Raw genomic sequence first — 18,012 nt, forward strand, 5'->3', positions numbered from 1 at the left:
GGAGAAAGAAAGTGCACCTGTAGATCCATCACTAGATGTAGATGTGAGTACTGGATCTAGCTCATGCCGGGTCTCATTCTGGTGGTCTTCGCGTGGACACATGTCCGCAGCAGGAGGAGGCAGGGTCAGCCAAGTTCACCAGCAATCGGAGGACTGCTGGGGAAGAGGCATCTGTGACGTCCAATTCGGATGATGACCCTCTGGAATGGGCCTTGCACGAGATGCTGGGGAAGGTGCAAGAGCCTTCAGGCTGAGGTGTCGGAGGCCCTCAACAGAAAGACACGTGCGCGCATCGAGGTCTCCATGGGGAGGGTGGCAGATGCCATGGAGAACCTGGTCCAACAGAACACCCAGTTTCTGCTGCAGATGCGCACAGACCTGCATTCCTTTTTATATAGCGATGTGTGAGCTTTAGCAGTAGCTATGTGAGAGGGGGATGGGGCTCCTCAACCTCCCTCCCGGTGCCCCATTCCCTCAAGGAGTCAGGCAGGGGCCCTCGGGCACCCAAAGGGAGGAAGAAAGGCTGTTAAACACCTCTGGGACCCCCACTCAGGACTCTCTGAAGGTGTCTGGCCCTTCAGGATCTTCCTTGCTTATGACCCCTTCAGCTTCATCCTCTGTGACCACCAAGGGAACAGCCACGCCCCAGCAGGACAGCCAAAGTAAGCTGGGGCCCTCCAGGTCCCGGTTCTCCAGAGGATGGCCACCAAGGTCATCTAAGACAACAGGGTAAACTAGTCAGCAGGCTACCTCTAGCCCTGCTGCGGATGTCAGGGGAGCACCTAGAAGAAGTGATAGGGAACACAAAATTAAGAAATTTTGATTTCACATGTGGTTGCACAGTTGAATTATGATTGTTAATGGTATGACATTTTTGTAAGTAAAGTACATTTGCACTTTAATGAGGTCTGGTGTAGTTAATTTATGATTTGTAGTCCTTAAGCTTGTGCGCCCCCATCCTAGCCCCCAACATCTTCAGAGGGACACCCCAGGCTGGGTCTATGCCCCCCTGAATCATGCATGTACAGGGAGGCAAAGATATTTGGCAGGGTCCTTGCAAGCCATCTGCAAGAAGTCTCCTGCGCACACTGAGCCTTTGCCCTTCACATGCTAATTTGCTCCAGTGCCCTAGCATAGTAAGTACTACATGCTGGGGCTCTCCTTCAGTTGTCCAGTTGAGCTGACCTGCCGCTCTGCCCATCCCCGCTGTCCCAACTCCCATGTAGCATCTCAAGATTTCCACAACCAGGCTCTTGATCATTGTGAGTATTCATGGTTCATGTAACCTTCCATGTCCAGTCCAATACCATTACAACTCCTCCCATGACCCACACCCTACCCCCCCATAACCATTGACTGCACCCCCCCTCACGTGTAACATTTGACCTTACCACGTTTACCCTTCAACCCGCCCCCATCACCCTCCGTCCTGTGCAGGCAAATGTCCATATCTCCTATCTTCCTGAGGTGCCCACCCCCATGAGAGTGTATCTGCCCCCTTCATTCTGCCAACCCCAGAATCTGCTTCCCCTTCCATGTCCCCACCAACTCTCAGCACCCCTTCACCTACCGAATCCTCATCCTCCCACCCTCCCAGCTCCCACTGCCCCCTTTAAAGCTCATCATCCCTTTTTTTCACCAATTCCCTCAGTATGCCCCCCATGACGCATCATTTGATAGCACAGGCCCTTCCTTCTGAACCCGTTTCCCCTCTTCCCCCCCCCCAGTGCCATTCACATCTGCATACCACCTCATGCCCTTTCATACCTGCACAACCCCTCCATGTACTTTCATACCTGTACACCCCGCCATGCCGTTCACACTTGCATACCCCCTCATGCCCTTTCATACCTGCACAACCCCCCCCCATGCTCTTTCACACCCGTACATCCCCCCATGCCTGTTCATACCTGCACAAACCACCCTTCTTCCCTTCGCCCACACTCCACCATGGCCCTTCCCACCATCCCGCTCCATAAAACACCTCACCCATTCCACAATCACAGCAGCATCTCTCTCTCTTTCCCCTACCACCCCCAACATCTCCCGCCACCCTCTAGGCTTTCACACCCGCCCCACCTCTTTATTCCTCTCCTCCCTATCTAATTACCCCCGCCCCACCCACTCAAGCACAGACCATCACCGCCCAACAGTACTTCATGCAGCCGTCCATCTGCAGCTCAGAGATCCACCTCCTGCAGCTTGAAGCTCCGCCTCTTGGAAGCTGCTTCAGCTATACTGTCCACCTCCTGTAAGCTGCTGTAGTGAGAAGATTCATGTGGTTGATGCTCCACTTACCCACTGCTGCACGTGGTGTTCCAGGATCCACGGTCACTGGAGGCCTCCATCTTCTGATCGCCGCAAGCTGACTCAGACCTTCTTCTAGGTGAGTCCAGATATGTCCACGACACGTTGGTCCGGATGTGTCTGGACCAGTGTAAAATCCAGCTGGTGGTGCGGATGACTGCACAGGGGGGCGGAAATCCTGGACGGGCCTTCGTCTTCGTCCCAATAATGGGACGCAAAACAGCTTGACGCCATCCTCTGGCGAGACGGGGGACCCGCCACAACGGGTGGGAGAGCACATTCCCACCGTCAATTCACACTGCTGGGAAACCGATATTTCAGCGCCCGCCGCATTGTCCCTTCCCCCTGCCCACCATTAAACCTGCCACAGTGGGCGCAGAAAAATTCCACCCTCGGAAGCATTTAAAGTGGTCCTCCACAGGGCCCGGTAGAGTGGGGTAGCACACGGTGCCAAACACCGGGGCTAAGGGGGTCCCGGGCTCAGTGTTGTACATAGAGTTTCTCCTCATCCAGACTGGGCAGCAGAACTTTAGACCGGAAAGCCAGCTTTAAATAAAACATCAGAACTGTCAGCCTGGCTGTTCTGATTTTTTTCAAAGCCCTCTTTCAGGTCAGTTTCATTGACAGCTGCAGCGCTGCTGCTTCCGACTTTGAAGCAGCTTCATGGTTCTGGTTTTTTTGAAGAGCCCACCGGAAAACCACAAAGCTGCCCAAAGGTCAGCAGCAGCAGCTCAGCAACTGTCATGAGAGTGTTCTCGGTTGTAAACCTAGTTTAAAAATGTTCAGTAAAATCCCTGTAATAACTTTAGAATCAATTGGATGCTATGTGTGGCGGAGTTGGGGGGGTTGCGTGGTGAGGGATTGGGATTTGGAGGGAGTTGGGCTTGTGGGGGGTGCTGGGGGTGGAGGGGAGTTAGTTTTGTGAGGGGTAGTTGGCGGGTTGGGGAGAGGAATTGGGTTTGTGGGGGCATTGGGGGTAGGTCGGGGCTGAGAGGCTTGAGGGGGCCTGTGGGGCTGGATGGGTGGGGTGGCAGTGTCATTTTTAAAGTTTAATACCACAAAATTAAATACTGTGCACTTCTCAAAATTCTCTTTTGAATTTAAACCAGTATATAAATAGCAGTCTAAATTTTCATTCTGCCCTAAGGTAGACATTTAACATGCTGTGTTCATGTACCAGAAGCTTGAGAATCTTGGACCTTATCAAAATAAAAGTAAGAAACTAAAATCCGGGAGTGATGTAAAACAGGATGTTGTCTCATGAGCACCCGTTTTATCACTTTTAACAAAGCCTGGGAATGAAATCTCTATTCTTCACTAGGAGGTTGCTTAAAGAAAGATTTTACAAATCTCTACCCCATCCTAGGTTCACCCCACCCTGCATCATCCTGGTTAAAATCTAGCAGAAGGTGGTCACATTGGACTAAAGTTTCTTGGCGGGGGGGGGGGTCGGGGGGAGAATTCCCAATCATCCATTATAACTTTGGCAGAAAAATCCATTGAAATCCCAGAAAAAGAGCATAAAGGGCTTTTACTATAAAGGGCCTTTATAGAAACCCAGTCCTTTGACTTAAGTGCTTCTGGAAATGACTTCCCTCAGGATATTGCTGTCACACTTTTTTTGGATATTGCTGTCACACTTTTTTTGATATTGGAGTTTCTTATTTATTAATTACATTTTTCCACTTAGTTTGCCTGTTTCTCTCACGCCTCAAACATCTATTAGAATTTTAAAAAATACTTTTTGCACATTTATTTATTAATGCAACGTCATATGGCACCTGTGGATAGGCTGTAAACTCACAATGTACAACACAATTTGTATGACAGCTTCTGAGGGAGGGGCAACAATCCATGGAACCACAAAAGTTACAGCGCAGAAAGAGGCCATTCAGCCCATTGTGTCTGTGTCAGCCAAAAAGAGGAAAAAAGAAACTAGCGGCTCATTTTTAATCCCAATTTCCAGCACCCAGTGCATAGCCTTGCAGCACTTCAGGTGCAGACCCAGGTACCTTTCAAATGAGTTGAGTGTTTCAGCCTCAACCCCAATTTAGGCAGTGAATTCCAGACACCCACCACCCTCTGGGTGAAAAAATTTTTCCTCATGTCCCCTCTAAATTTCTACCAATCACCTGAAATCTATGCCCCCTGGTAATTGACCCCTCAGCTAGAGGGAAACAAGTATTTTCTGTCCACCCCATCTAGGCCTCTCATAATTTTGCACACCTCAATTAGGTCACCCCTCAGTATCCTCTGTTCTAAGGAAAACATCCCTAGCTATCCAATCTTTCCTCATAGCTGCAATTTTACAGCCCTGGCAACATTCTTGTAAATCTCCTCTGTACTCTCTCCAGAGTAATTATGTCCTTCCTGTAATGTAACCAGAACTGTACAGAAAACTGTTCTCAAGTTAAGGCTGTACTGATTTTTTTGTACCATGTATCATTCTTCTCTGAAAAATTCAGATAACAATTCATTCTACATTTTTCCTGAGCTGTTGATATATGTCTGATTGACAAATCCTGGGGATAGTGTCATTAGCATAAGAGGGGAAAATGCCACTTATGGTATATTGTGGATTGGCACCAAAGAAGTCAGAATGGTAACGCTGTATGAGCTACAGTGTTGAATTGTTTTGCAAATGCAGTGATATCTTTGTAGCCACTTTCCTAACATCAGTTGATTGCTCTATGATTAATTAACTTTAGAGAATCAATCTTGGGCTTCCAATTTCATCATTGCTACAGTCACTCTGCCTATTGCATGCAGGTGTAATAAAAGAAATACAAAACCTACATTTATACTGCACCTTTCACAATGTCCCAAATCACTTTACAGCCAATTAAGTGCTTTTGAGTTGTAATCACTGATATAATGTAGGCAATGTTATCAAATGGCAGATCAGATTTGAGGGGCCAAATGGCTTACTCCTGCCTTTAATACATTTGTTCATATGTCATTCTGGATGGATGAGATAAACTGGGCTAGATAGCCTTTGCCATCCATAATAACCTTGCAAACAGGGAGGAATCATGGCTGGACCTCTGCTTTTTTTATTGCCAATGGAAATTTACTCTGAGTAAGCATTGTGGGGTGAAATTACCAGGATGGGCGTGTGCAATGGGCTCATAGTGAATCAGTAATCTGCTTTACACTGTACAAAAGTCTTTTCCATTGACTCCAGTCTTGTCCTTTTATCTACTTACCTATTATTTCACTCTACCATGGCACTTTTATAAGTTTTTTGAGGTATTGAAATATCGTGATAAAGTTATGTTGCATAGTATTGAAAATATATTGTAGTGAGAAGCAGCAATCGGCAGAACCTTCACACTTGCTGATCAAAAAAATGCAGATACAATTGTGAACCATTCAATCTTTGTCCTCTGGTTTCTTAAAAGTTGTGTTGCACAGAGACACATGAGGGCTCCAAAGCTTCTCACTGACAGCAAAGACCTGTGTGTTTGATCATTCCACTTTGTTGCCCAGGTGTCATTTGATCTTTCTTCCCTGTGAGGTTACTGATAAAATAGAATCCAATTACACCCCTTCTATGAAATAATTGTATTGAATAATATCATGCATCCAGGCAGGAGAAAGTCTTCTACTTGTCCTACAGAATGGAAAAGATCCTGTGCAGTTTATCTGGGTTGCAGGTATTGCATCTTTCCCCCAAATATGAATTTACAGTCCCCGTATCCATATGGTGCAGTGTGCAGAACATGTTAATGAGGGCTAAGGCAGCCACCGAAATCAGTGTTATCATCTGCACAGTGTCATAAATAACTAATGAGATATTTTCCTGTCAAATTAACAATATTGCATGATGCTGTTAAAGTAAAATTTGTAGTCTCTGGTTTGTTTAATAGTCGCGGTGGGATCACCTATAGGGTGCACACAAACTAACACTGCATTATATCATTGCTTCTCTTAATATTAATGACCCAGGCTGCGTATATATCGGACGATATTTGTAACCAGATGGCAAAAACGGCCATTATCATTTTACTAGGACCTGTCTGTGATTGTTTGATGAATTGATTGGTGAATCTTGAAAGGGGCAAAAAATATCATGCATGATTGAGAGGGAGGATTAAAGGGGGTGGGAGGGGGAATAAACGGTGGAAAACAAGAAAAACACGGGGGCCCATGATTTCTCTCCCTGATCCTGGCCCTCCACAGAGTCCTGTGCCAAAGAAAACAACATGCACATTAGCTTGTAAGTATTGAAAAAGTAACCAGAACAAGGAACTGAGGCATTCACAAGAGATGGTAAATGAAAGTTTTACATCTGAGCTGGAGTTGCTTCCCTTGGTTGCTCTCCCAGATTCAGATTTTTGACATTTATTTCTCTTTTTGATTTCTCCTTTCTCTCCCCTGCAGCAACCACCTCGGAGACTTTTAAATGCTTAATTGTGGCTTTCAATATGAGTTGTGTTCAATGTCCCAAGATTTGAACATAACTAATAAAACAGCACTTACACTGCACTAAGTTAATAGTGCATCAAATTTCGCAACAACTGCAACTGATCTGATGCTAAACTTTATAGAAGTCCTCGGATTACCCTCCTAATTCAGTGATATGAATAATTAAACCAGCACCTTTAACTGGCAGTCAGATCTTAGCATGGATGCAGAGAGCTCCGTCTGCCTCACCTCCGATCTTCTAGAACTGAGAGATGTTTGAAATGTCGATATTTAACTGTTTTAATCTCGCAACCTGAATTCATGTTTATGTCATCAATTTGTTCGTTCTTTCCTGGGCGACAGGTGCAAGGAAGGGTAAAAGTGAACCCTTTGTCTTTTAAAATCTCCCGGATTGCTTTTAAAAACAATTGTATGTGCTGCAAGGAAACTTGTGGTCGTATCGAAAGCCCTGTCATTTAAGATTTGAGGAGCACTGCCCCTGCCTAGTTTAAAAATGCTTGAGAAATGCAAACTGCCACATGGCCACAATAATCCTGTTTGACGGTCTGTTGGGTCAGAAATGATATAGTGATTTACATCTGCTGTCCATGCTAATGAATTGATAAGGAGAGTAAGTCAAAGGAATCAGGAATAGTTGATCATGGATGTCCTGCACTGTAGTGGATGGAACCACTTGATACTTTATCTCACATGATACTTTAAATGTTGGACAATCTAGAAAGATTATTTCAAGTAGGATTAGATATGACAAGAGTGACCCCCCCTAACATGTTAAAACTGTACTTTCTAAAATTTAGATTGCATATGAGGTTGTAATTCTAGTTGCAGTTGGTTCACTCCATGCAGAGCAGACCTTTTCCATCAAAAGAACAAAGGTTAGTACAGAGAACATAGAAAGCAATCTAAATGGCGTAGACGTCCTACTTCAATCCATTCTTCTTTTCTTACAGAACCTATTTTGATAATATTCTGGCAATAGATTCCCTACTTGAACACATTATGGTGAGTACCTGGCAATATTTTATCCAGAGTCTCCCAAAAGAATCCAGATATTAGAAAGGGATATTTGATTTCAGTGAGAATTGATGGAATGAAAGTATGGTTCACTGCTTCTGTTTGTAATTCCTTGAGTCAAGCATACGAATTTGGCATGAAAACAGTCTGGCAACATTTGTGGAGAGGGCAACAGATGCCCAGATCCTCGCCACGACGGAGAGTCTCTCTAGCATGGCAAGAATAGTGGAAGTGGCCGAAAATTGTAAGTCCTGCCCCAAACACGGCAATTCCCATTTTCGGGGGGGACAGAAATGGGGGTGGGGCTCATTTCACACATTTTACAGAGGCAGTTAGCCATTTATGTTATCAGCTGCCTCCACTCAAGTGGGATTTTGGTGGCCTTGGAGTGTGAAACCCAAAGTGTGTAGATTAGACCTGGTAAGAGCAAGTCTGAACTTTGCGGATTCATTTTGATAGCCATGTTAGCCTTTGGAGAGATAAGGTACCCCTTTGGATCTGATCCCAAGACACACTTGGGAGAGATAAGGTGCCCTTTGCTACAGGTCAGGTGCCCTTTAGAATTGTTAAAAGTAGATATAACTGTGTGTGAGAAGTTCGTAAACTCATTACTGTCAGACTCATTGAAACTGAAAACAGACCTGTCAAAATCAACTGTCAAAAGTGTCAAGAGGACCTGTCAAAAGGGAGCTGTCAAAAGTGTCAACTGGAACAATCAAAAGCACCTGTCAAAGGGAGCTGGCAAGGCATTTAAAAGTTTTGCCCTTTAATTCTTTGAAAAACATGTCTGTAGGGAAAAAAAGGTTTGCTATTTCACTGTCTGTTAGTATAAACCTAAGGGCTTCCATTACTGGATTACTGCTGCATGACTAATTTCACAATCATCCATTATCACAATAAGATGCCTGCCATTTTGCAGTTTGATTGACAGCTACAAGTGGTTATACACTCTTTGAAGTGGGACTATGAATTCCAACTTGTTCTTATAAGGGACAGCACTTGAATTAAATGTTTGTTGTTAGAAGACTTTATTTAGTTGAATGAATATAAATATAGTATTTTTTATGAATGAGTGTTTTTTTCAATGCGGCGAAGTCTGCAGTAGACACTTAAAAATTTACTTTATAGCATTTTATTTTACCTCATGTCTGCATGGTTCCTGAGGTCTGCCATGGTGGATACTGGGTGACCTAGCATGATAGATGTAAGGGCAAAGGGTGATGGGTATGGGTTGGCATGAGTTGGCACTAAGTTGGCATAGGGACTATAAAGGGCCATGGGGTGCTGAAGGGGCATAGGTTGTCAGGGAGTGTATGAGGAGCATGGGTGCGTGGGTGGAATGGCATAGGTTGGTATGGAGGATATAAGGGTTTATGTGGGTAAGTCAAGGGCATGAGGTGGCATCAGTTGGCATGGATGAAGCATGGAGAGTGTGTGGGGGATGGTGAGTGACATGAGGGCTGGAGGGATGTTTCATGTTTTATTCTTTATTTTAAAATTGTGGACACAGTGCCAGACCCCCAAGGCAGGCCTTCCACCCAGTGCGCCTCTGCACCTGGCAGCCCCCTCAGTTCTTCTAGGGCCGCTTGTCCCAACTTCTAACCCAGCCTTCTAACCCCCATCCTGGACTGAAAATCCAACATCCGGGCAACCATTTCTAAAGGGTAGGTTTGCAGAAATGGGAATTTTCCCATTATTGTGCATCTGAACCAGGAGCGAAAATCCAGACCAGAGTTAATATTTCGAGTACATTTCTTCTTCTGAAAAAGACTCATATTGAGCTCAAAGAAGTCACATTCAACTCGAAATGTTAACTATTTTTCTCTCCACAGATGCTGCCAAACCTGCTGTGTATTACTGTTTTTTACACCAGATTTCCAGCATCCGCAGTATTTTGCATTTTGCTATCAGGATGACAGATGATTATTACTCTGGCACTCTGCTCTTGTTGCTCCTGTTAATGTTATCTCTTCATGAGATGCATTGCACAGGGATCAATATCTACATATTTACACAAGTGTTTTTTTTTTATATGTGATTACAATTGGAGATGTCCTTGAAAAATAATTGTGGATGTGGAAATCAGTGTCAGTCATGCTTAGTTTCTAAAAGCAGATAATGAAGGTTATGTTTTAAGAAAACATTTTGATAAATTTCAATGCTCATCAAGACATAGGCTGGAATTTACTGCCCCTTTTGGCTGTGGGCATCATGGTGTGTGGGGGGGGGCAACAATATGGTGGGGAAGCTAGAAATCTGTTTTACACAGTCATGAAACCAGTTTGCGATCATTCACTCCGCCCATCAATGGCGGGCCGCCTTTCCCGCCGCCTCACGTTGGGAACCTAATTTCAATACATTAACATCTCATTATAAGCCCTGCTCGCTGGAATCATCCCCCTCTACGCTGCATCATCTGGCATCACGTCAACATGTTTCACAACAACATTTAAAAAGTGTGCTGAACTTCAAGGGGGACTCGGAGGTGAGTGCACACTAATGTTGCATAGAACTCGCAAGGGTCTCTCGTTCGACTTCAAGGATGAGGCACTGTGCATTCAGGCGAGGGCACAGGCAAGTGGCTTTTTCCCGACTGGCTGACAGTGCGGTGCCGAGGCAAGAGCTGCACTGCAGTTGGGGCAAGTTGGTGGGGGTGGGGGAAAAGCAGCATGGTCTAATGGTAGCGCACAAACATGCCAGGGTAGGGAAGGGAAGCAGCCACACATCATGGAAACCACACATTAGAAAATGCCTGCGCCTGAGCTGAGAGCACAGCAGTCCAGTGGGCAAAGCTGCCACTAAGCGATCAGGTGGAGTGAGGCAGAGGTGGGTGGGGTTTCGGGCAACCATGCAACACACCAAACTCTGGCCATCCAAGTGGTGGCCAGCACTCTCCGGCATGCATTAAGGTACCTTGAAATGGAGCTGGAGTCACACATGTAGCCATGAGAGATCCCTACGAGACCAGTGCTAACCCACGCGTCTCTCTCTTTCATCCTGCAGGAGGAGTACAATAGGAGCATGGAGCCTGATGACCTAGTTGTATGCCTCATGGCTTACAGGGAGCAGAGATGAAGGAGAAGAGAGTGACAGAGTTGCCTGGCTGCGCAGAGGGAGGAGCAACAGCCTCAAGAAGAGACGCTCCTGAATACGCTGCTGAAGAGCCAAAGAGAGCCGTCGTGGGTCAGCGTCTAGCTGGACCCAGGATCTACAGATGGCGCTTGTCATTCATGCAGATGACTCAGAACCAGTGGCACCGAAGACTGTGCATGTCCTACGGAAATGGCTGGTCACATATGCCACCTGCTGGAGGATTTGGCGCCACGAGGACTTGGAGGGCATCCACTGCAGTGGCCGTGAAAGTTACCTGGGCACTCAATTTTAACACCAATGGTTCCATCCATGGCTCCACAGGTGACCTTTGTGAGATCCCACAAGCCTCCACGCACAAGTGCATCCAGGAGGTTACGGATGCCATATTTGCAAAGGCCACACAACTTTGTGCATTTAGCGTTGGATCAGGAAAGTCCAGATTTGCCCAAATCTCAAAGCCTCCACAGGTGCATGGCGCCATCCACTGCACACACGTGGTGCTTAGATCGCCATGGCAACAAGCAGTCAACTACGTCAACTGCAAGGGCTTCCACTTGCTGAATGTTCAGCTGGTGTGTGACTACCACAAACAAACCCTACAGATCTGCACACAATTCCCAGGGAGCGTCCATGACTCCTACATTCTCAGTAGGTCTCAGATCCCTGATGTCTTTCCAGGGTCCACAGAGGCTGCAGGGTTGGCCGCTCAGGGACAAGGGCTACCCGCAGAGGACATGGCTGGTAACGCCCATGCGGTGGCCTCAGAGTGCAGCAGAGAGAAGATACAATGAGGCTCATGCTGCAACTTGCATTTTAGTGGAGCAAACCATTGGGACGTTGAAAATGAGGTTCCGGTGCCTGGACTGGTCTGGTGGAGCCCTGAAATACAAACCACAGAGGGTGTCACACATCGTCGTCACTTTCTGCGCCCTTTGTGATCTGGCATTACAACAGGGGGAGGAGTTGCCTGAAGAGGAGATGAGGGAGCTGCACGTCTCTTCCGATGAGGAGGAAATCAACGGGGATGAGGGTGATGAGGTCCTTGAAAGTGAGGATGATGGCGATGAGGCCAGCGCATTGTCCAGATGAGGCAGGCTCTGTCAGGAAGCTCCCATAGCTGCGAGATTCATGGAGGATGATGATGACGTGCAGTGAGGAGACTCAATAGCTACTCACATTGCATCTGTGAACTGGCTGATGGCCATGCACATACCCTCTGTGATAAGGCTCTTGTCATGGAGTTGCAATGGAAGCCCATAGTCCTTACATTCCAGGAGGATGATGACAACATGGAGTGGGGACACTCCATTGTACATCACATAGCTTATGTGATGGCACCTCACTTGCTCTCTGTGACAAGGGTCATATCATGGAGATGCAGCAAAGAAACTTTAACTTCTCCTGATCCTGTGGCATCCTTCGTGAGCTGAACCCTTCAGGGCCACACTGTCACCATATACAGATGCTGATAAGACGGGGTGCCAGCCGCACTTCAAAGTTGCTGAGAGCACACAGAGAATGATGGAACTCTGTGCCGCCTGCCTAGGTCATTCTGGCAGCAATGATAAGCCCCATCAAAGTGCAGGTATGACTGACGTGTCCAGTGACTGTGAAGGCACACCATCAGTGTGATGGGAAGGTTGCACATAGCACACGGAGAAGACCCTGGACTGAGACACCTACCTTTATCTTGTGCAGAAACCAAGCTTTCACTTCAGACCGCCACGAACACTGCTCATCAGAACAAGGAGCTGTAGACAGGGTGACATTATTGGGAGTTTATTTACAATAGTCAACATTGTGTACAAGTGATTAACCCCCATGCCCACGTGGTGAAACTACTTTTTCTTCCACACTGGCCCGAAGCCCTGAACTCTCCCTCAGGAGCAAGAGCCCCGCAACTTGAGTCGCCTCATGGAAATACCCTCTGTGCCCTTTAGCACAGTGCGGAGGGGTTTCCTGTATGGGCTGCTGCTGCACACCCTTCACTTCCTTGCCCTCGCCTGCTGCCTGGACATGTTCCTGCGTGCCTTGTTGCCATCCGGCGGTAGAAGTCCCCAGTGGAGGAGGGCTCTCTACACAGGAGTTCTCCCCCTTACCATCAGGGACCTGGGGTGGAGGGTGTTGCCCGTGGCAGTCCCATACAACCGTAGGATGTGTCGGTTCACGGACTCCCAAAAAGTCTGCATTTTTTGCAGCCTTGTGGAGTCCATGGGCCACACATCTGTAAGTCGTTGTAGGCTGCACTCCCATTTCAGTTACTTGAGAAGCCTTTTGCTTTTGTTCTGTTTGCACTTCAGCTGCACGCTCCTGATCTGCAGGCACCCAGTGTGAAGGAGGGCAGGGAAGGAGGAGGACCCCCTCATGAACATGCTCCTGGGCCTCGCCAAGTTGGCCATCAACAGGTCCAGACAGTGGGTGATCGAGGGGGTCGTCCGACCTGACTGTCTGCCCCTCTTCCCGGCTATGCTTGCGGCCGGGTGTGCCTGAAGAGGGAGCACGCAGTGTCCACTGGCATCTCCAAGGCTTTCTGTTCTCGGCGGGCACTGCGGGGACTGGGGTGCTTTATTGACCTCTTTAATCATATTTTGATTTAAGGTTTGTAATTTTCCTTTAAATTTTGTCTTTTGTTTTTGCAGTATCCCTTCAAGGGGCTGCCTTTTACTTTACTCCTGGTTTTGTTAATTTAGTTTAATTGGTTTTTAACAAAACTGTTAAATTATCTTAACCTTCCTAATCCTGCCATTACATCTTGGTGCTCCCCTGACATCCATAGTGGAGGTGGAGGCAACCTGCTGACTTCTTTGCCCTGTCAGTGATGATCTTGGCGGACGTTCTCTGGAGGGCCCTGGCCTGCTTTCGGTGTCCTGCTGTGTGGCAGTGGCAACCTCCTCGTCCTGTGGAGCTGGAGCTGCTGGGGTCACAGGAAGAGAGGATTCGGATAGACCGGATACTCCCAGAGTCAGCTGGGTGGTTGGCCCAGGCTGTGCACCTACTGATCCTCTGCCCTATGGGTGCCTGAGGGCCCCTGGCTAACGCCTTGAGGGGAAGTGGAAGCTGGAGTGAGGTCAGTGCTTCCTTCTTGCATTGACACTATTGGAGGCCAACTATGGCATCAGCAATGGAGTTCAGCCTGTGCAGCAATGCAGGACGAATGTCCTGGACCAAGGTCTCCATGGCGGCTGTCATCCTACCAGTGTTGACCTTGGTGCAATGGCATGCCAGCGCTATCACCTCAGCCTAAGGTAAATGGACTCTTCCATCGTGCCTTGCAATCTGAGGAGTACAGCAGACATCCCTTCCTGATATTCTCAAGTTTGCCTTTGCAGCTCCGACAACTGAGGTATGACCAAGTCTAGAGGCTCCTCATCTAACTCAGACTCAGCAGATTTCTGGCCTTCAGCAGTCTTCCGAGTCCCAGAAACCTGGGAAATTCCTGGCGCTGCCTGTTGTCGATCAGACCAGATGTGCTCACCAGATTGTGACCCCGAGGCTACTCTAGAGCTAGGTCCCATCAAGGTTTGTGTCTCTGCACTGGCGGAGGGCGTGGGTGAGCACCGTGACAGATCTTCAATGAGGATGTCATCAAATTCTTCTCCCGAGGTATCTTCGGGACTTGAGTCGAGGACCTGAGTCGTTGACTCCCTCAGCTGCTTCCCAGATGTGCCTGCGAAAGGAGGGAGAGATAATTAGTGCATGGCAGGGGACTGTGGAACAGGGGATCTTATTCACAGCATATGGATGTTGCACTGCTGGATCCTTACATGGTTGCGTACCGCCGACCTCACCATCAGCACAGGAATGGTCCAGATCGTGGCCGGCCAGCTGGATGACTCAATTTTCAAAGCCTGTTAGGGTCTTGATGTCAGGCATTCCTGCAACAGTCTGTGATATCTCTTTTTTTGTGTGCCAGCTTATCCGACATGAATACAGATGGCAAGAGTGTAAGCAAGATGCCTGCCAGTCCAGATGATAAGGATGCCTAGCATGTGTGCGTGGTGAGTGTTGCCATGGATGAGTTGAGGACACGATCCGCAGGACAGATGAAGGTGTTTGTGAGAGAGTTAATGGTGATGTCCCTTAAACTGACAGTGAGTGAGGTCCCTGTGGATGTGTGATGGGCTTGTGAGTGTTTGAGTTGAAAATGATGAGAAGAGTGACTTACCCTGGCAGAATGGAGGAGATCATTCATCCCTTTTTGGCACTGATTGGCTGTCCTCCTTTGCAGTGCAGTGGCCCTGACCATTGCTGCCACCACCTCCCATGCTGGATTTGTCACCTTGCTTGCTGGCCTTCTCCTGGACCGGAAGTAGAGGACTTGGAGGTGGGCCTCCACTGCGTCCAGCAGGCGCTCAAGGGAGGTGTCGCTAAATTTGGGTGCAGCATGTTTCCTCCCTTTGGCAGCCTTGTGCTTTCAGCAGCTTCTAATGCCTTAGGGAGCGCTAGCTCTGTGCAAGGGCGCCCTTTAAATATGGCACCCGGATTACCGAAGGCCTGAGGTGACGGTGGGGCAGGCGAATCAGAGGCCACCCCACCAGCGACCTGGCATGTTTCCCGGGAATGCATTATTAATGAGACGGGATACCCCAGGAATGGGATGATATGGCGCGAGAGTCCGCCAATGCGGCCGGCAGGTAAAGCGTCCATTTTCCCACCCACTACCGCACTTAGTGAAAATCCACCCATAGAATATCATTAGAGAACATGATGTTGATTTAATATTCTGTAATCAGTGTCAACATGAAACACTTTTGAATCAGGCATTTCATGGATTCAGAGTGAAACCCTTTCTATCCAATTGTGACGTTGGCTGGGATTTTCTTTTCAGTGTTGGGAACCCAGCCGCCGGTTCAGTTCCGTGCCCCAACCCACATGCCCAAGTGGATTTTGAAAAAACCAGGTCAATTAATGGTAGGGAGCAAACTCACCGTCCAATCAGGGACAGCGGGCAGGCTCCCGGCGCTGAAGGGCCAATGGGAGATCCTCCAGCATTCAGTGATCGGCAGCCCTACAGGCCAAGGTGCCAAGGTGAGAGCTGCCAATGGGTGGAATCATCCATGCCCTCTGGCATTGGGCGTGGCGTGTTCAGTGGCATGAGCGGACAATATGGCGAGAAGGCCAAAAATTGGTTTCATGACATCATGACACCAGTTTGCGATTGTCTGCTCAGCCGTCAGACGTCGGGAACCTCATTGTAATGCATCAGCATATCATTATAAGGCTAGCCCGCTGGACTCAATGCCCCCGCTGGATCGTCCACTGACGTCGGCATGATTGCACACCAACGTGTTTCACAACAGCATATATATAGTGCAACACTTGGCGGGCTGCACTTTGAGGGGAACTCGGAAGTGAGTGCACAGTAACATTGCGGAGCGCTCGCGATGGACGCCTGTTGGATTTCAAGGTCGAGGCACGTTGGGGCAGGGGGGCAAAGGCTGTCCTGCGGTTGAAGGCAGCACACAAGCACGTGCGGGGTTGGGGGCTGGATGGACAAGGGCAGCGGCCACGCATTAGAGGCACCTTGTATAAAGTGACCATTCCTCTGCAGCTGAGACAGTTCAGGCCCAACCACATTGATTTGATTGTAGTCAGGCCTCTAGCTTACCCGCCCACTCAAGCAATGCAGAGGCATCAAAGTGCCACCAAATGCTCCAGAGTGTTTCATCCATCAGGCACAGACTGCAAATGAATGAGCATTTTAGTGGACTGCAAAATAGTTGGATGGCTGGACACGCTGTACAACCTCCTTGCTAAAGCTGGCCATGGGGCAGTCACTAGTGGAGGCACTCACAGCCCCTTGCAATGTCATCATCCCGGTTTGGACCAGTCTCCCCTATGGTTCAAGCTAACAGTGCAGCTTGTAGCGCGGGTGAGGAGAATGACTGCTCCTGAGCTGAGAGCACAACATGCAGTCCAGTGGGCGAAGCTGCCAGCAAATGGGCAGGTGGAGTGGGGTGGAGGAAGGTGAGGTTTTGGGCAGCCATGCAGCGCACTAAACTCTGGCCATTCAAGTGGTGGCCAGCATTCTCGGGATGTGTTAGGGGGACTTCAGACTTAACCAAGAGAGGTTCTTAGTACACCCATGCTAACCCACACGTCTCTCTCTATCATCCTGCAGGAGGAGTACATCAGGATCATGGAGTCTGGTGAACCAGCTGTATGCCTTGTGGCGTACAGAGATCAATGATGACAGAGAAGAGTGACTGAGGCGCCTTGCTATACGGAGGGAGGAGCAGCACCCTTTGAAAGAAGGGGCGGCTGGGGCTTCCACACACAACACCAAAGAACCACAGCGAGCCATCGCTGGTCAACGCCTAGCTGCAGATGAGTGAGAACCATTGTCGACGAAGACTGCATGTGTCCAGGGAACTGGTCGGTCACACCTGCCAACTACTGTAGGATTTGGCGCCACATGGACCTGGAGGGCATCCACTGCCAGTGGCTGTGAAAGTGACAGCAGTGCTCAATTTCTTCACCAGTGGCTCCTCTCAGAGCTCCACAAGTGACCTCTGTGAGATATCACCAGCCTCCACGTACAAATGCATCCATGAGGTCACAGATGCCATCTTTGTGAGGGCACATAACTTTGTGCATTTTGCCCAGGACCAGGAGAGCCAGGATGCAAGTGCGATTAGATTTTCCCAGACCTCAGGTTTCCCACAGGTGCAGGGTGCCATTGACTGCACTCAAGTGTCACTCAGATCTCCCTTGCAACATGCAGTCAACTATGTCAAACGCAAGGGCTTCCATTCACTGAATGGGCAGCTGGTGTGCGACCACCATAAACACGTCCTGCATGTCTGCACACGGTTTCCACAGAGGAGCTGGAGGTCTCCTCCGATGAGGAGGTTGTCCATGGTGATGAGGATGAGGAGGTCCTCAAAGACGGTGATGAGGCCTTCGCGCTGGCCAGACGAGGCAGGCGCACTTGGGAGGCCTTCAGAACTGGTAGATTTGTGGAGGATGATGACAAAATGCTGTGAGGCGACACCATAAAACCCTCACATTACATTTATGAACATTAAACTCCAGTCTGGCTTATGGCAGCGCACATACCCTCTGATAATACTCCTGTCATGGAGATGCAGTGGAGGCCCTAATAGTTGCTCGATTGCAGGAGGATGATGACGACATGCAGTGAGGACACCCCGCAGATCTACACCTCCT

General features: G+C 48.4%; 1 protein-coding gene across 1 annotated transcript in view; it reads left to right on the forward strand.

Annotated features, from left to right (window-relative positions):
- pde10a (phosphodiesterase 10A) overlaps positions 1 to 18,012 on the forward strand; it is a 484,537-nt gene that overhangs the window by 264,800 nt on the left and 201,725 nt on the right. Inside the window, exon 10 of the mRNA XM_078557603.1 lies at positions 7,686 to 7,737. Within this exon, the coding sequence (XP_078413729.1) occupies positions 7,686 to 7,737 (52 nt within the window). The remainder of the gene's footprint in view (positions 1 to 7,685; positions 7,738 to 18,012) is intronic.

Source organism: Cetorhinus maximus, chromosome 14 (genome assembly GCF_964194155.1).
Source record: "Cetorhinus maximus chromosome 14, sCetMax3.hap1.1, whole genome shotgun sequence".
In the NCBI taxonomy this organism is placed as follows: Eukaryota; Metazoa; Chordata; class Chondrichthyes; order Lamniformes; family Cetorhinidae; genus Cetorhinus; species Cetorhinus maximus.